The sequence below is a fragment of the Caretta caretta genome, chromosome 15 (genome assembly GCF_965140235.1).
Source record: "Caretta caretta isolate rCarCar2 chromosome 15, rCarCar1.hap1, whole genome shotgun sequence".
Taxonomy (NCBI): domain Eukaryota; kingdom Metazoa; phylum Chordata; order Testudines; family Cheloniidae; genus Caretta; species Caretta caretta.
Window position 1 is genome coordinate 17,804,235 of NC_134220.1, and position 16,903 is coordinate 17,821,137.

Here is a 16,903-nt window from a genome sequence, read left to right on the forward strand (position 1 = left end):
AGGTAACTCATGGGAACATTACACAGAAGGAGGAAGATCTAAAATTCAAACATAAACCAACATGGATCTGGAACAAATGACTGACAACATCTTAGCTCAGGAACCAAAATGTCAGTTTCACAGAATCTTTCTAAAAATATAATAGTGAAATAATAATTCTCTGTACATAGAAGTCTTGCAATTGCCAATCTTAAGGCAGGCAGGCAAACCAATTTATCTATCAAGATGTTTTTAATGTGCCCGTCACCAGGATATCTGGGTACCAACAAATGCAAATCCCCACTCCTCCTCAGGGAGGCAACACAATCTAGTAGAAGAATGAGCACAGATTAAACAGTCAGAGTTCTGATTCATAATTATGGCTCTGCCACTGACATTCTCCATGGCCTTGGGCAGCTCATATTATTATTCTTCCCAAATTCCCCTCATCTGCAAAACAGGGTGGGGAATAATATATCTACGTCTCAGAGAGGAGTAGTGGAGTAGTGGAGTGCTGTGTCCAGTTTTGGGCCCCACACTACAAGAAGGATGTGGAAAAATTGGAAAGCGTCCAGCGGAGGGCAACAAAAATGATTAGGGGACTGGAACACATGACTTATGAGGAGAGGCTGAGGGAACTGGGATTGTTTCGTTGGAAGAGAAGAATGAGGGGGGATTTGATAGCTGCTTTCAACTACCTGAAAGGGGGTTCCAAAGAGGATGTATTTAGACTGTTCTCAGTGGTAGCAGATAACAGAACGAGGAGTAATGGTCTCAAGTTGCAGTGGGGGAGGTTTAGGTTGGATATTAGGAAAAACTTTTTCACTAGGAGGGTGGTGAAGCCCTGGAATGCATTACCTAGGGTGGTGGTGGAATCTCCCTCCTTTGAGGTTTTTAAGGTCAGGCTTGACAAAGCCCTGTCTGGGATGATTTAGTTGGGGATTGGTCCTGCTTTGAGCAGGGGGTTGGACTAGATGACCTCCTGAGGTCCCTTCCAACTCTGATATTCTATGATTCTATGAAGGTTAATTAGGTGGTGTCTGTACAGCTCTCAGGAACATGTCAGTGCTAAGTACTATTATTTATTTTTTACAGATGGCACATCGGAAGCACAGAGATGTTAAGTAACTTGTCCCAGGTAACACAGCAAGTCAGAGTCAGAGCTAACATTAGAACCCATATCTACTAACACCAGTCCTGTGCCTAATTCAAGTCCCGCTAAAAGGATGTTCTCACTATAAAAAATATTTTTAAGAAATTACCTTTTTTATTTACACAGTCAAGGATTTGGGTGTCTATGCAGAGAAAGAAATATAATGTCATGGGGGTACATTTTATATTAATACATTTTACTGTCATGGTAAAGAAAAATTAATTTTCTTTGGCTCCAGTCCTACCATGTGCATAGACCCTTGCACTCATGCAGAGCCCTATTAACTTTATTGTCTATTCATTGCTCCATTGAGTCCACTGTAGTCTGAGGAACATATTTATTCTTGTTCTTCCAGCAACATAGGAATTGCCATACCAGATGAGACCAATGATCCATTTAATCCAATGTCCTGTCTCCAATATTGACCAATACTCGAGCTTTCAGGTGAAAGTTCAAGAAACCTCCTACTGGACAATTATGGAATAATGTTCCTAGGGGTGGAAACTTTTCCCCTGAAACCAGCTATTTAGTGCCTGGGTCTCTGAAGCCTCCACATGATGTTTCTTATAAGAAGGTAATTCAACAATACCAAAAAACAAAAACAAAAACAAACCCCCCCCCCCACCACCACCAACAACAACCCACAAATTCTCTTAAGGAACCTTACTCCTTCACCAAAGAGTTTAATTTCTAAGGAAATTTGTTTTAACTCTTTCTAGAGATAATTACCATTAACTCTAGCTGTCAGAATCCTTTAGAACTCTCCCCTATGGGGGTGGAGAATCTTTGGCTCTATGGGGATGTCTACACTGTAAATGAAGGTGTGATTATAGCATGGTTAGGTTTACATATGCTAACTTTAATCTAGATATCACAGCAATGTAGAGGGCATGGGCTTCAGCATGGCCAAGCAACCAGAGTACAAGCCTGCCAGGAACCTTAGGTATGTACTCTGGTTGCTAGCCAGTGCTGAAGTCCATGTCTACGCCACCACGTCTACACTGCTACTGCTACTTGTGCTAGCTAGATTAGTGGCTCTTCTGTACCCTGGCTGCATTATGGGAGCAGGGAGAATATATAGTGGAAAACATACATAAAACCACTATGTGTTTTAAAACTCTCCTCTGCTGTGATTCCTACAACAAATTTGACAATGGTTATGCAGCTGGTGTGTGGTAACACTGCTTTTCATGCAGTTTTGTCTTATTGTTTCCTTGTGCTCCACATATCTGTTCTGTTGTATCCGCCTGTTGCCTCTTGTTTTATACTAGATTGTAAGTTCCTAGAGGCAGGGACTGACTTTTTATTTTGTGTAGCACCTAGCAAAATGGGATTCTGGTCTATCATCAGGATCCCTAGATCCTACTGCAATGTTACTACTGCTGCTATGTGTTTGGTGGAAGACTATTTTACATTCTCTTTTTTTTTTTTCAGAAAACATAGGGGTGTGGTGGTGTGTGATGGAAAAGTCAGTGCTTGCTTGATTCTCCTATTCCTCAAAGAGCTTGCTATCCTATTCCACTTCAGAGAGTGGGGAAAGAGCAGAGCATCAGCAATCTCAGATCTACACAACCACCTTGTTAGTAGATTATTCCCATATAAAGAAATTGGGCAGCACTTGTTGGGCCAGGGGAGTCTCTGCCCAACAGCAACAATGATCTACCAGAAAAATACCTTTCCCTGCCAAGCCCCAGGATCCATAGGCACCCCCACCCCTAACGGGGACTCACTGCACCAGGATTTGGTTTGGCTGGGGTGGCTGTACCTACTCTTAAGTGTGTTCTGTTGAGAAAGCCAGAATTTGTTAGAGCTCTCCCTAGGGTGACCAGATATCCTGATTTTATAGGGACAGTCCTGATTGTAGGGGCTTTGTCTTATATAGGCGCCTATTACCCCCTACCCCTGTCTGCAATTTTCACACTTGCTATCTGATTACCCTAGCTCCCCCATCCCCGAACTGTCAATCAGTTAAATTACCCGCAAAGAACCGCATGTGTACCAAGAAGTGGGGGGACAGGGGAACATCTGTGCAGCTCTTTCCCTTTCTTTCTCTCTCTCACACACGACACCCTCCTCCCTGCTTTCAACCCTAGTAGCCCCCTGTGAGTCTCTCCCAGAGCTGAAGAAAATCACGCTCGGTTTCTCCCAGGCTGAAATCCTGCTTCGTTTCCATCCTGCACCTTTGGGGGGCACAGGGCAATGTGTGGGGAGGAAAATGCAAGACCTCTCTCTCTTGCCCCATACAGGTGACTCCCTGGAGGAGGGGGAGAAATACAGCGCAGGAGGAGGGAGGGCGTTTAGGAGTGGGACAGAGGCAGAGAGGAAAAGGGGGGAGGTCCAGGCTGGGGATGAGGGGGGGGTAGGTATTAGGAACAGCTGCTCCAGCCTCCGCTCCCTGCAGCCAGCGCACAGCACGCAGCAACAGCGAACAGAGCATCAGGATCCAGCCACCATGGACAAAACTTTCGCCCCGTCCAGCTCGGGGTGGCTCTTCCTGACAGCAGTGGCGTTCTGCTTACGGGCTGCCAACGGCAAGGTAAACGGGGCTGGTCCTCCCCTCTCTGCCCTGCTCCCCACTCCCCCAGGCGTTGGGGGGTAGACCCGCGGCTCTGCCGTGGCTGGGGAGGGAGCGGGACTGGGGTTGGAGCAGGGGCTGGTTTCGCTGGAAGGGGAAGGTGCCCGGGCACGTCTGGCTGGGGTTGTTTGCGAAGGGCTCGGTGACGGCTCTGGCGGGGAGGGAAATGCTTTGATGTGCAAATGGTGCCCATGTGGGAGAAGGAGAGAGAGCTGCTGCCGCTTTGTCAAGGCTTTGTCACCCCCGGGCGATATTTAACCTATTCCCTTTCTCATCTAATAACACCAGCCTCTTCCCCCTACCCTCCCCCGCATCTCCCTGCCTCGCCTCTGTACTAAACTGCGCGGAAATGTGCGAAAAGTTCCGCCGGGACACGTTGACTTTTTTTTTTTTTTTAATTAAGTTGCAAGTGCTTGACCAAGTCTCAGATCTAACAGGCTTTTCACGCCTTGCAGCCAGTGCAGTCGTTGGAAAGCCCGATTAGTGCTCAGTGGGAGGGACTGGTAAGATGACAGTGAACTGCTGGAGCCAATTAATTAGTTGTGAAACTGACCGAGAGCTCCTGGCTCTTGGCTGTGTCTTGAGAGGGCCTGGGAGACAAAAGTCATGCCGCCTACAAGCTCTCAAGCTAATGATCAGACTATATATAAAATATTGCTGCATATTTTCCCAAGAGCTGCACTACTCACCCTAATCCTTTGGAATGGCATCAGGTGTTGTTATCCCCATTGTACAGATGGGGGACCTGAGGTAGAGAGGCTGTACATTATCCCTGGTCACACGAGTGTGACAGAGCCAGACCTAGAACGCTTGTGTTCTGACTCCAAGAGCTCATGCTGCTGAGGTGGGGGTACCCCACGGGAGAGTCAGATGTGGCTTTCTGAAGCTGAGAGCAGCAGGGGGCTAGATCACTTGGAAACTAGGGTAGGAGCCAATCTGCCAAGCAGGGATTGCCAGTGCAGTACAAAGGGGTCATAGCAGGGCTCAGCATTGAGCCCAAAGACTTGTTTCAACCACTGTACTACACTACTGGACCTCTTTTTCTGGTTAATTTTAAACATATTTCGATGTCTCTGCTTGCTTGTGTTACTAGTGCCCAAAACATGTGTGGTGCTGTACAGAAAAATAAAAAGCAAAAGCCCTTGTCCCAAAGATTTTACATATTATGTGGCTTGCTTTTCAAACTGCATATTCTCTACTGTGAATACTATCTTTCTCAGCAGTTCATTGTTTTATATCCAAATTTGGCCCACATCTAGCTTGTAATATCTTGCTTTCATGTCTGAATTATTGACCTCAGAAATGCCAAGTGATGAAATTTGAGATTGTAGAGAGCACAATGTATATGGAGGAAATGTAATCCCTTATCGTAATGTATCTTGTACTCATTTTTGTATTTCTAACCCATATTTGTGCCTTAGCAGGCTGAGCAGTGTGCAGGAAACAGTAAGGGTTTGTTTGCATAAGGTAGGGTATGAATTTAAACTGCTGTAGTTACACCTGTATAATTCCACAAGAGGAGTTATTCTAAAATAAGAGTGCCTCTTTCCAGTTTAGTTTGTCATTTTGGAAAGGGTTAAGGTGAACTGCAAAAAGCCACTTGTATTTTGGAATAAGTGTGTCCACATGCAGAAATTACAGTGGTTTCATTATAACTAGAATAATAGTATAACTAGAAAAATCTCCCAGGTACACAAGCCTTAAGGCTGAGGATTCAGATATTGCATACAGTTTCCCCTTATCTATACTTTGGAGATGACTTGAAGAGAAGGATTACTAGTTTATGATAGGTTCAGAGTAACAGCCGTGTTAGTCTGTATTCACAAAAAGAAAAGGAGTACTTGTGGCACCTTAGAGACTAACCAATTTATTTGAGCATAAGCTTTCGTGAGCTACAGCTCACTTCATCGGATGCATACTGTGGAAAGTGTAGAAGATCTTTTTATATACACACAAAGCATGAAAAAATACCTCTTCCCACCCCACTCTCCTGCTGGTAATAGCTTATCTGTTTATGATAATATATTGTGTATAAAATGGGCCAGAAAAAATAATTTGGCTAATTCAGACTCTGGATTGCACACAAAAAAATTTGCCCCAAACATAAAAGCAATAACATGAAATGAAGTTTACAATAGAAATAACAGAACCTAATCAGTAGAATTAACCTACCCTTTGATTTATAAAGTGATTTATAAAGCACTTGAGACATGTGGGTAGCCTGGTGTAATCACTTGCCTTGCTATCTATTATTACTTCCCTAATTGTGTGCATGTAATCCAGAATACAAACAGGGTTTAAACAATGTAAATGGCCATGTGTGGTGCCTCCCCTAAAGGGACACAGGTATAAGATGGGACATATTAAATAGGTCGGGACAGAAAATCATCAGCTTTATGGTTCCTTGAGGGAGCTTGAATATGTACATATCCTTGTGCAATGCACAGTCACTTGAACAAGAAATGGTCACTAACCATTTTGATGAAATAATAGGTAATCCTGGTCTCACTGAAGTCAACAAGACTTTTGCCATTGACTTCAGTAGAAGCTGGATTAGATCCTTTTGGAACAAGTGTTAATGGCTCTGAGATAACTAGGAGGTATGGAATCTTTGTTTTCTGTCCCAACCACCTTGTTATAAGAAAAGTTGCATGTAAAGCTCTGTCTTCACTACTTAAAAAAATTCTGCTTTTTAAATTTAGGATAACTCACACATGTTAGCTATCCTGCTGTAAAATCCCAATAGAGATAAGGCACTGTAATTTGACCACAGGATTGACCTTGCCTGGTTTACCATGGGTGGGAGGGTACAGCACTGACTCACCTAACTACCTTGTTGTAAAAAGCACAGATGCTTTGTCTCTACACTCTCTAATAGGACTTTATACCGAGATAACTAAAGTATGGTAAAAAATCTTTCTGTAAAAAATAATTGAATACTCTTTATATGGAATTGCATCATTTACTAAACAAGGTACATAGCTTATTATCTGTTTTGTTAATGTGGATGCACACCTCTCTGGTCCAACTGCATGCTTCTCTTATTGAGCTGCATAATTCACTAGTTGCCTGATTTTTTTACATACTTCTGAACTAGTTTGGCATTATAATTTCTTCCATATAGTTAGATGGAATTAGTATTAGCTGAGTTACAGGCTTCTGCATGTGGGTGGGGCATGGAAGAATGTTTGCACAAGCTGTATATTTTGGTAGATGCAAAACAGCTTTGCTGATCAACTTCCATTGTTCACACACTTTGAAATCTCGCAGTTTGATTTCCTTTAAGGTGTTTAATCTAGCTATGTACTGATTTTTAAAGAAGATGCCTTTTTAATGGTAGCACACTGAATCCAGTTGCAGCTTCCCGCACAGACTTTACATCTTGTGACGTCAACTTACCCTTTTTGATTGCATATGGTCTGTAAATTTGCATGACAGTACAGGACAATCTTCTTATGGTCAAATAAATTGGTTTCAGAGTAACAGCCGTGTTAGTCTGTATTCGCAAAAAGAAAAGGAGTACTTGTGGCACCTTAGAGACTAACCAATTTATTTGAGCATGAGCTTTCATGAGCTACAGCTCACTTCATCAGATGCATACCGTGGAAACTGCAGCAGACTTTATATATACACAGAGAATATGAAACAATACCTCCTCCCACCCCACTGTCCTGCTGGTAATAGCTTATCTAAAGTGATCATCAGGTGGGCCATTTCCAGCACAAATCCAGGTTTTCTCACCCTCCACCCCCCCACACAAATTCACTCTCCTGCTGGTGCTAGCCCATCCAAAGTGACAACTCTTTACATAATCAAGTCGGGCTATTTCCTGCACAAATCCAGGTTTTCCAGGCCAATGTGGTGTATGCCATCGTGTGCCGGCGGTGCCCCTCTGCCGTGTACATTGGTCGGGCTGGGCGGTCTCTGCGTAGAAGAGTGAATGGACGCAGATCAGATGTCGAGAATTGTGGCATTCGTGGACCGGTCGGAGAGCACTTCAGTCTCTCTGGTCACGCAATCACGGACATGAAGGTCGCTATCTTAAAACAGAAAAACTTTGAATCCAGACTCCAGCGAGAAACTGCTGAATTGGAATTCATTTGCAAATTGGATACTATTAATTTAGGCTTAAATAGAGACTGGGAGTGGCTAAGTCATTATGCAAGGTAGCCTGTTTCCTCTTGTTTTTTCCTACCCCCCCCCCCAGATGTTCTGGTTTAACTTGGATTTAAACTTGGAGAGTGGTCAGTTTAGATGAGCTATTACCAGCAGGAGAGTGAGTTTGTGTGTGTATGGGGGTGGGGGGGATGTGAGAAAACCTGGATTTGTGCAGGAAATAGCCCGACTTGATTATGTAAAGAGCTGTCACTTTGGATGGGCTAGCACCAGCAGGAGAGTGAATTTGTGTGGGGGGGTGGAGGGTGAGAAAACCTGGATTTGTGCTGGAAATGGCCCACCTGTTGATCACTTTAGATAAGCTATTACCAGCAGGACAGTGGGGTGGGAGGAGGTATTGTTTCATATTCTCTGTGTATATATAAAGTCTGCTGCAGTTTCCACGGTATGCATCTGATGAAGTGAGCTGTAGCTCACGAAAGCTCATGCTCAAATAAATTGGTTAGTCTCTAAGGTGCCACAAGTACTCCTTTTCTTTTTTCAAATAAATTGGTTAGTCTCTAAGGTGCCTTTTCTTTCTTCAGAATGATATCTATGCATCTATTCAAGTCTCACTAACCTCAGTAGGCATCCTGTAATGGAATCTCAGCACAGGTCTTTGAAAACTGCCTTGCAGCATGTGTGTATGTGAGACAGCGGAACTCGCTTGGTATTATCAAGGATTGTGTTATGGTCCTCAGACTGGAAGTGTCATTGTTTTTTATCCTTTTTGGTTGGATTCGGATTCTTAAAGAGTTGGATTTGTAGTTTTCCTCTAGGCTGATGGCTCAAATCCAATTCAAGTTAGCAGAGACAAAAGCTCTTGCTGTCTGGAAACTGTATTATGTCCTGCAATAAATGAATTGTTTTTAGGTGGCATCTAGTTCACGTCATTAAAAATTATGACCAAAATTGACACTGATTGGTCCCCATGTTGGTTTCGATACAGAGGTCAAAGATCGTGTGGGCCAGAGAGACTGAACTGCCCTTTCACCCTTGGAGGTGGTCTGTCCAGGTCAGAGTTGAGGCACACTGGCAAGTCCACGTGGAGAAACTTGGACTGTTTGAAGCCTGTATCTGGTTTGTGGATAAATAGAATTCTGTCTCCAGGAATGTGAACCAAGCACTACATTAACAAGAAAAAAAAAAAGCTAAAAATCAAATGAAGGAGATACTGAAGACGTGATGGAGATTGTTGTTCCTGTTTGTCTACAGCAAGTGGAACAAGATCTGAAGATCAATGGATTGTTTATCCTGGAGAAAATATAACTTTGAAGCCAAACAAATAGCCAGGCAGTCAAAATTCCTAATCTGTGTGAAGTACAGTTCCATTAATAAAATCCTAAAAGACAAGATCTATATTTATCCAAACATAAACCCTCCTATGATATACTGCTATCCACTTGCTGCATTCAAAAAGGGTGTTTAATTTAAAAAAAAAAAAGTGAAAGGGTCTTCTGCTATCCCAGATTCTCTAGTTAGGGACTTGATCCCGCCCCATTGAAACCAGTGGGAATTTTGCCATAGTCTTCAGTGGGAGCAGAATGCTTCCCAAGACCAGTCAAGTATTAAAAAGTTAAACTACAAAAATATGCACCTCAATTAGAAAAGAATGTGGCCTGATTAGTAAAGTGTATGAAATTTCAGCTATTAAAGTCTGCAGCTGATCAACAAAGCGTGCTGGACAATTGGCAATGTATCCGGAATCTCAACTACTGAACGACAGCACCCTGCCAGATCAACCAAGCATGCATCTGAATTAGTAAATTATGCAACTGGAGCAGCAAAATATTCACCTTAGACAGTAGAGTATATAAAACCTTAGACACTTAAAAGAATGCACAATAGTTAAAGTCTATTGCAATTCAACCACTGCAGTAGGTAAAATAGGTAGCTCATTCAGGTATCTCCAGATGTGTCCTGTACTCAGAAGAATGCCTCTTGCTAAAATAACGGCTAACAATTGGATAGTGGAAGTGATAAAGAATAGGGCTACTATTACTAATCTGGTTTTCAGCCAGACAGCCAGGTGTATGCTGTTCCACCTTGTATTTAGCTGTGACACTGAGTACATTTCCCAGACCTGTGAAGAGGTCTGTAAGCTCTCTCACTGACAGAAGTTGGTCCAATAAAAGATATTACCTCACCCACCTTGTCTCTCTAGGTGTATGCTGAGTTATTTTAGTGACACTTTAACTGGCTTTTCAGTTTCATATAATTATTACTTTATTGATAACTGCGTGAGTACACAGAACTTTACAAATACATAAAAGACTGGTTGCCAGCTGAGACAAGACATCTTCAAAGAAGCTAAAGATTTCACTAGCAATGAGCTTAAGGAACATTAATCTCTCCATTATCTGTGCAACTATGCAGTAGGAATAGAATATTATAAAGTTTAAATGAAACAGGTAATATTTTTACTGCAGTAACTTTCCTCTTTGTTTACAATACACTCATATCTGCTACCATTGCACTGGCTCGTATTTGCTGCATGGAGTGTTGGGATACCCAGCCTATCTTGGTAGCTAACATACAAGTCTAGAGTATTCCCTAACATCCTGAAGCCCAAAACCTGATTACCCCAATCTTAGTGTGTACATATAATTAGTTTAATAAAATATTCTAGCTACAGTATTTAATTCTGATCTCCTGCAGTTGCTTTTTAAATTTTCCTCTCAGATCCTTGTAAATTAAATCACTTATTTTTGCATATACACAAAGAACAGGGGTTGTCTTGATTAATCAAAATGCATGGTTCCAGAGTCCCTATAAATGACTTGTTTATATTTGGAAGTCAATTTTTCTAAACGGTCCATCTTCAGCAATGGAATTTGTAACACTTGTTTTGTAGTGGCAGTGGAACTTTTACTTTACTGCTCACTTCAGTACACCGCAAATCTGGAGCATTATTTCATTTGTTATATAATAAATCTCTGCTTTTTTTAACCCACTCCAACTGATATGTAAAACTGGTTTGCAATGAACTTCTTATTTACAACATTTCTGCTTCATTTCCAGGTCAGTTCAATGAATGATCCCATTTAGTTCTTTTTTCCTGTCTAAAATATTTCCTACTGAGTCCAAATCAGTGCCCTTAAACCATAATTGATTTAGGTCATTGAACTCTTATTTTTCATGCATGTTAGTCTGCATCTTGCCACTGGTCTGACTGGTATTTCAATTAGAATAATGTAGAGAGATTTTCTCTTAGAGGATAAAGTTCATGTGGAGGTTCTGGAGAAATAAGATCCTGGAGTTTGTATGCTTAGTTCCAGGCAATTCTATGTGTGAGAGAATATTTTGAGTCTAGTTCCCTCTCTTTAACATCACACTGATCAGCAATGTGATCCAAAGAAGTTTTAGTCCTGATGACTCTAATTACTTAAGCATTGAGGAGGCTGAAAGTTGGAAAGATTTACACGGTTGGCTTCAAGTCTTGCATATCACATGGGACTCTCTTTAGAGTTGGACCATGATTTTTTTTTCCCCACCAAGACCCTGACGTAGATCAAGAGGCCAAGGGAGCGGTGGAGGAATCATGAAATTATATGGAATCACTTACATTATAGAAGTGAATGGGGTCCTGCACCACTGGAGATACAAACTGTCCTTGGGATGAAAACTGTACCGAAAGTCCCTTCTGACTCTCTGGTAGTTGTCCAGCGTGAAGCAAATGATCCCATAGCACTATTCAAAAAGAGAAGGGGACACTTTCACCTTTCCTGTGGTAACCAAGAAATAATAGTAGTGTGTGAGGGTTTTTTCTTCTTTCATATGTCAGACATGAGGGCATTAAGGTTTTTGTTTTGCCTTTAAAATATTGGGTGCTAAATACTACCAGAAGGTGGATACCAAACACTGGCCTAAATGGAACAAGCATAGCACCTCCTAGAATCACAGAATGTAAGGCCAGTGGGGACCTCGAGAAATCCTCGAGTCCATCCCACCCCTCCCATGCTGAGGCAGGATGAAGTACCTCGACCATCCCTGAAAGGTGTTTAGCAAACCTGTTCTGAAAAGTCTCCAGTGACCAGGATTCCACAACCTCCGTTGGTGACCTATTCCGGTACTTAATTATCCTTATAGTTAGGAAAAACTTTCTAATATCTAATCTAAATCTCCCTTGCTACAGATTAAGTCAATTACTTCTTATTCTACTTTCAGTGGCCATGAAGACTAGTTGATCACCATCCTTTTTATAATATCCAACATATTTGAAGACTGTTATCAGATCCCCCCTCTTATGTCCTTTTCCGTGTTGAGCATACCTCATTTGCCTACATGATTGCTCTGCTACTATGGTTTAATTTGTGAATTTTTAAAGCCCTGTAGGATTTTTTTTTCAAAGCTAAAATACTGCAGTAGTACATGGCTCTGCATTGGCCCCTTAGGACTATGCACACTAAACATTAAATGTCAAATTTAATGATATTGCTACCTATAATTAGCACTTGAGTCTTAATTAGATGGGAGGAAGGGGTTAGGATGTGCCTTGAGTATGAAAGGTGCTAACAGAAAATTATTTTCTGCTTGGACAAGTCCTTGAATATTACTGGTGGGTCTATAGCATCTTGAGTTATGTGTAGACTAGTTATACAAAAGTTATCCTGGCAAATTATTTACTAGTACCTTCATTGCTTGAAATCACTTAGACTCCATTTGAGAACACCTTAATCCCTGTTACAGTTTGTAGTAGTGAATTGTCCAGTATTCCATTCTGCAATAAGGTGCATCCCTACTCATTCCATTCCCGATGAAACATAGTGAGAAGTGATCCAAGTGGTGTGTGTGTGCGGGGGGGGGGCATGGGTCAACATTCACGGTGAACTCCCTGTCAGTACCTGGCCCAAGCCGGGGAAGCTAATGATCTAACCAGCGGTCCAAATTTGGTGATGAATCCTGGTCATGTGCCACCTGAGGCACATTGTACATATGTTAAGAAGAAGAAGTAGTGTGAGAAGAAAAAGCCACGTTCCCTTTGTGTGCTTCTTTTCTTTCTAGAAGCCTGATCCAAAGCCCACTGAAGTCAATTACAGTCTTCTCCTGGATTTTGGTGAGTTGGGATCAGGCTGTAGGTGCTGCTGACTGTAGGTAGTAGTTGGACACTGGAGAAGTGGGGCACTCAGGCCTGCATCTGTACTCAGTATTAGATGGAGACCTTTAATGGCAGAATGGTCATTAATACTTTGTTTTTACAGCATCTTTATTTTAGGATTTCAAAGAGCTTTACAAATCTCTAATTAAACTAAGAGAAACCCATAGTTCTGGGGAGCATGTGGATCACCAGTACTTCTTAAGTATAAGGCATGGGTGGGAAGCAAAGCTCCAAACAAAGGCAAGTTAATTAGATGCAAGCAATTGATGAATCAGCTATAACCTGTTACTCTATCTGCATTTTCATCCAATTTTCTTCTCATTCTTTTTTATTAGCTGCCAGATTGCAACATCAGACCAAACGGGAACACAGGTCTCCATTCAGAGCAATTGCAGAGTTAGGGGAGTCTTTCTTTAGTGGACTGATCACCAGTCCCTTACTTATCTTCAGTTTACCTGATGGGCAGGAGCCCTCCTGGGTTAATTGACTGTACATGTTCTACTTAGCAGGGCTCTGAGCTGCCTCAGTTACCGAACATTCTTCAGCCCAGAGTGATAGTTCAGGTCCTTTTAAAGGGATAATTTTCAGGGTTTGCATAATATGTGGGACCTCAAGCTGCTGGAACTGAGGATCAAGCCATAAGTTGCTTGTCCTCTGGTCTGCTGCCAACAGCATAGGTCTGTGTGTATGTGTGGTGGGGAGCGGGGTGTCTGACTGACTGGGAGTTGTGTTTTCAAATGGAGTTAAGACCTGCCTGTTTGAGTTTCAGGGCCCCTTGTAGCTGTTTGTTTTTAAGGCTGGCCTTGACCATGTCAAGCCTGGTAGGCTGAACATTTTGACTTGTTTCTAAAAGTAACAGTAACTTATTCCAAGTTTCCTGATAACTTGAAAGGGAGAGAAGAAAGGGCGTCTGCGGAGCAGATTTATTAGGAAAAATAAACTGCTCTCTGGTTGGGACCCTATAATAACAAATTCAATGCTCAGTTTTTTCTCTGGCTGCAGTGCCCTTAAGGCTTCCCCATTTTCCACCTCTCTCACAAACCCCTCCCCCCCCCAAATAGTCTGTCCTTTTGTGTAGGCTGTAAAGTGAAATTTACAAGCATCCTGCTCTCTGAAGTCCTGGCAGAGCAGGAGTCTTGTAAATTTCCCTTTACAGCACACACAAGAAGAGATTAGCCTGGGCACAGTGAAGTGGGTGAAAGAGCTGCCATTTATACACCAACATCTGAACTATAACAGATTTTTGGATACCTAGTGAATTTTAAAATGTAGTTGTAAACAAAACATTATTTTCCAAAATTGTGTTTTTAAGTATTAAAGGATCATCATAAATGTCCTCTCATGTAAGGGCCCCCTCATCCCTAATTCCTTACCTTGAACTTGTTTCCTTGAGTGACAAGAAGAGTATCTGAGGAGGCACAGTAATGATTCTGTGGTGCAAGTGGCGAGAGGGAATGTTTGCAGATGAGCTTTCACATGTGGAATGTTTTCTTCTCCATATGGTTTTACAACATAAACACCCAACATGTGAAGCATCCAAAGTGCCGTGATGAGGAACAATTGCTTCATGTGGTTGAAAAAGAAATCCAAGCTCAAACCAGCCTTTGTTAATTTGCAAGGCACTTTTATGTGTGTGTATAGTTGTGGATTTGTTTTTAAAGCTCAAAACCTTTTTTGGCCATGAAATAGTCATCAAAACACCCGCTAACTCTATGTAGTAAAGGCTTGAAAGAGACTTACCCAGATAGTCCGTTTCTGCTTTGATAATTTTTTTTTATTTTAAATTTTGAACAGTGAAGCTGAATGTGGATTAGTCATTTGAATTTTCTTTCAACAAAAGACTTCCATAACAAAAGACTACTTTTTAAAATCAATCAATCAAACAAACAAAAACACCCTATCGAAATGTATCTTCATGGACATACAAAGCTTGTCCTATTGACCTATACTGGACTACAAACAATATTATTTTACTGAAACTCTATAGGTTTTGGTTAGTGTACATTTTTCTTTGTTGCTGAGAGGTTCAAACACATTCTGACCATGTTCTCTTGCTTTTTAATTTGAGCTGCTTTGGCCTGTTCAATTTCTAGAAAATGAAAACCAGACTGACCTTCTGAGAGTTCCTTCTCCACCCCCACCAATTTCCACCAGTCATATCGTTTACTATTACATTTCTCTATGGTGTGTTGTGTAAGTTTTGTTAATTGGAGCTCAGTCTAGTAGAAAAAGGACCTATATTGACCTATTAAATCCCTGAAGCAAATGATCGTGGTTTCTTGAACTCTTCATTACACAAGTTTCTCTTTCTAAGGCATTAATTTTTTTTTTTTTTTGAATGAGGGCACTTGGCATTGCATTTGCTTCAATAAGCGGGGAAAAACAGGATGGCAGCTTTGTATGGAGGAAGGATCTTATTTGATATGGCAAACCACAGAACCTCTCTAAAGAAAGCAATACACATTCCAGCAATTCCCAGACTTAATAGGGTTTGGATCTATTGCATTTACAGTCACACAAGAACTTGTTTTCCCAAGGATCAGCCATGAATTTTGGGACTTAGAAAAGGTCTGTGAGAAGGCACCAGTTGTTTTTGTGAACTACATGAACTCCATGGTGTCTGTTATCTTACGTATATTGTATGCTTCTTTATAACTGCCAAATGTTTGTGTAAAGATGAGAGGAAAAAACAATGAGCAAAGACTACTTGCATCTGCATTGAACTTATTGTATGACCCTGGAAGTTTATACCAAAGGGTAACACTAGTTTGCGTGAGCTATTAATGAGAGACAGATTTCTGCTTTTAGATCTTGTTTGCTAGTTAAAACTCCTGTCCTCCCCCACCCTCTAAGAATGGATTTGGAAATTCTGCTTCTAATGTAATACGTTAATCCAGAGGTGGTAAAGACCCACTGAACCAAGGGTTTTCAACATCCTTTTTCTTCCTGGATAGATTTAGGGAGAGGAGTGGATTCTGAAACTTCAAATTGTAACGTGGGGTTGCAGTATGGTGGGAAAAGTTGAGAACCACAGATCTAGTCCACTTCTCTGCCAGTGCAGAACTCTTATCTATATTGTACACTTGTACTAGCATTTTCTCTAGTTTATAAATGTTTCCAGTACTGGGGCTTCCACACTTCCCTTGGGAGACTATTCAACAACCTAACAGTTCTCACTGCAGGAATATTCTGCAAATAGCCAGGCTAAACTTTGTCTCTTAACTTCATCCAATTACTACGTGTTGTACCACCAGGTATTTATGTAGATTGCAGTAGTGCCCATAATGAGCTAGGCTCTTTCCAAACACAGAGGGAAAACTTTAGGCCCTGTCAGGGGGGAGGGATGGCTCAGTGGTTTAAGCATTGGCCTGCTAAACCCAGGGTTGTGAGCTCAATCCTTGAGGGGGCCATTTAGGGCTCTGGGGCAAAAATTGGGGATTGGTCCTGCTTTGAGGGAGGGGGTTGGACTAGATGATCTCCTTGCCCTGGCCTACACTAGGACTTTAGGTCGAATTTAGCAGCGTTAAATCGATGTAAACCTGCACCCGTCCACACAATGAAGCCCTTTATTTCGACTTAAAGGGCTCTTAAAATCGATTTCCTTACTCCACCCCTGACAAGTGGATTAGTGCTTAAATCGACGTTGCCGGCTCGAATTTGGGGTACTGTGGACACAATTCGATGGTATTGGCCTCCGGGAGCTATCCCAGAGTGCTCCATTATGACCGCTCTGGACAGCACTCTCAACTCAGATGCACTGGCCAGGTAGACAGGAAAAGAACTGCGAACTTTTGAATCTCATTTCCTGTTTGGCCAGCGTGGCAAGCTGCAGGTGACCATGCAGAGCTCATCAGCACAGGTGACCATGATGGAGTCCCAGAATCGCAAAAGAGCTCCAGCATGGACCGAACGGGAGGTACGGGATCTGATCGCTGTTTGGGGA

General features: G+C 42.0%; 1 protein-coding gene across 2 annotated transcripts in view; it reads left to right on the plus strand.

Annotated features, from left to right (window-relative positions):
- Positions 1–3,491: 3,491 nt before the first annotated feature.
- The window catches only part of LOC125623029 (uncharacterized), a 55,853-nt gene continuing 42,441 nt past the window's right edge, over positions 3,492–16,903 (plus strand). For both annotated transcript variants that reach the window (XM_048821849.2, XM_075119986.1), the window contains exon 1: positions 3,492–3,668. In XM_048821849.2, the coding sequence (XP_048677806.2) occupies positions 3,585–3,668 (84 nt within the window). In that variant the 5' untranslated portion in view covers positions 3,492–3,584. The remainder of the gene's footprint in view (positions 3,669–16,903) is intronic.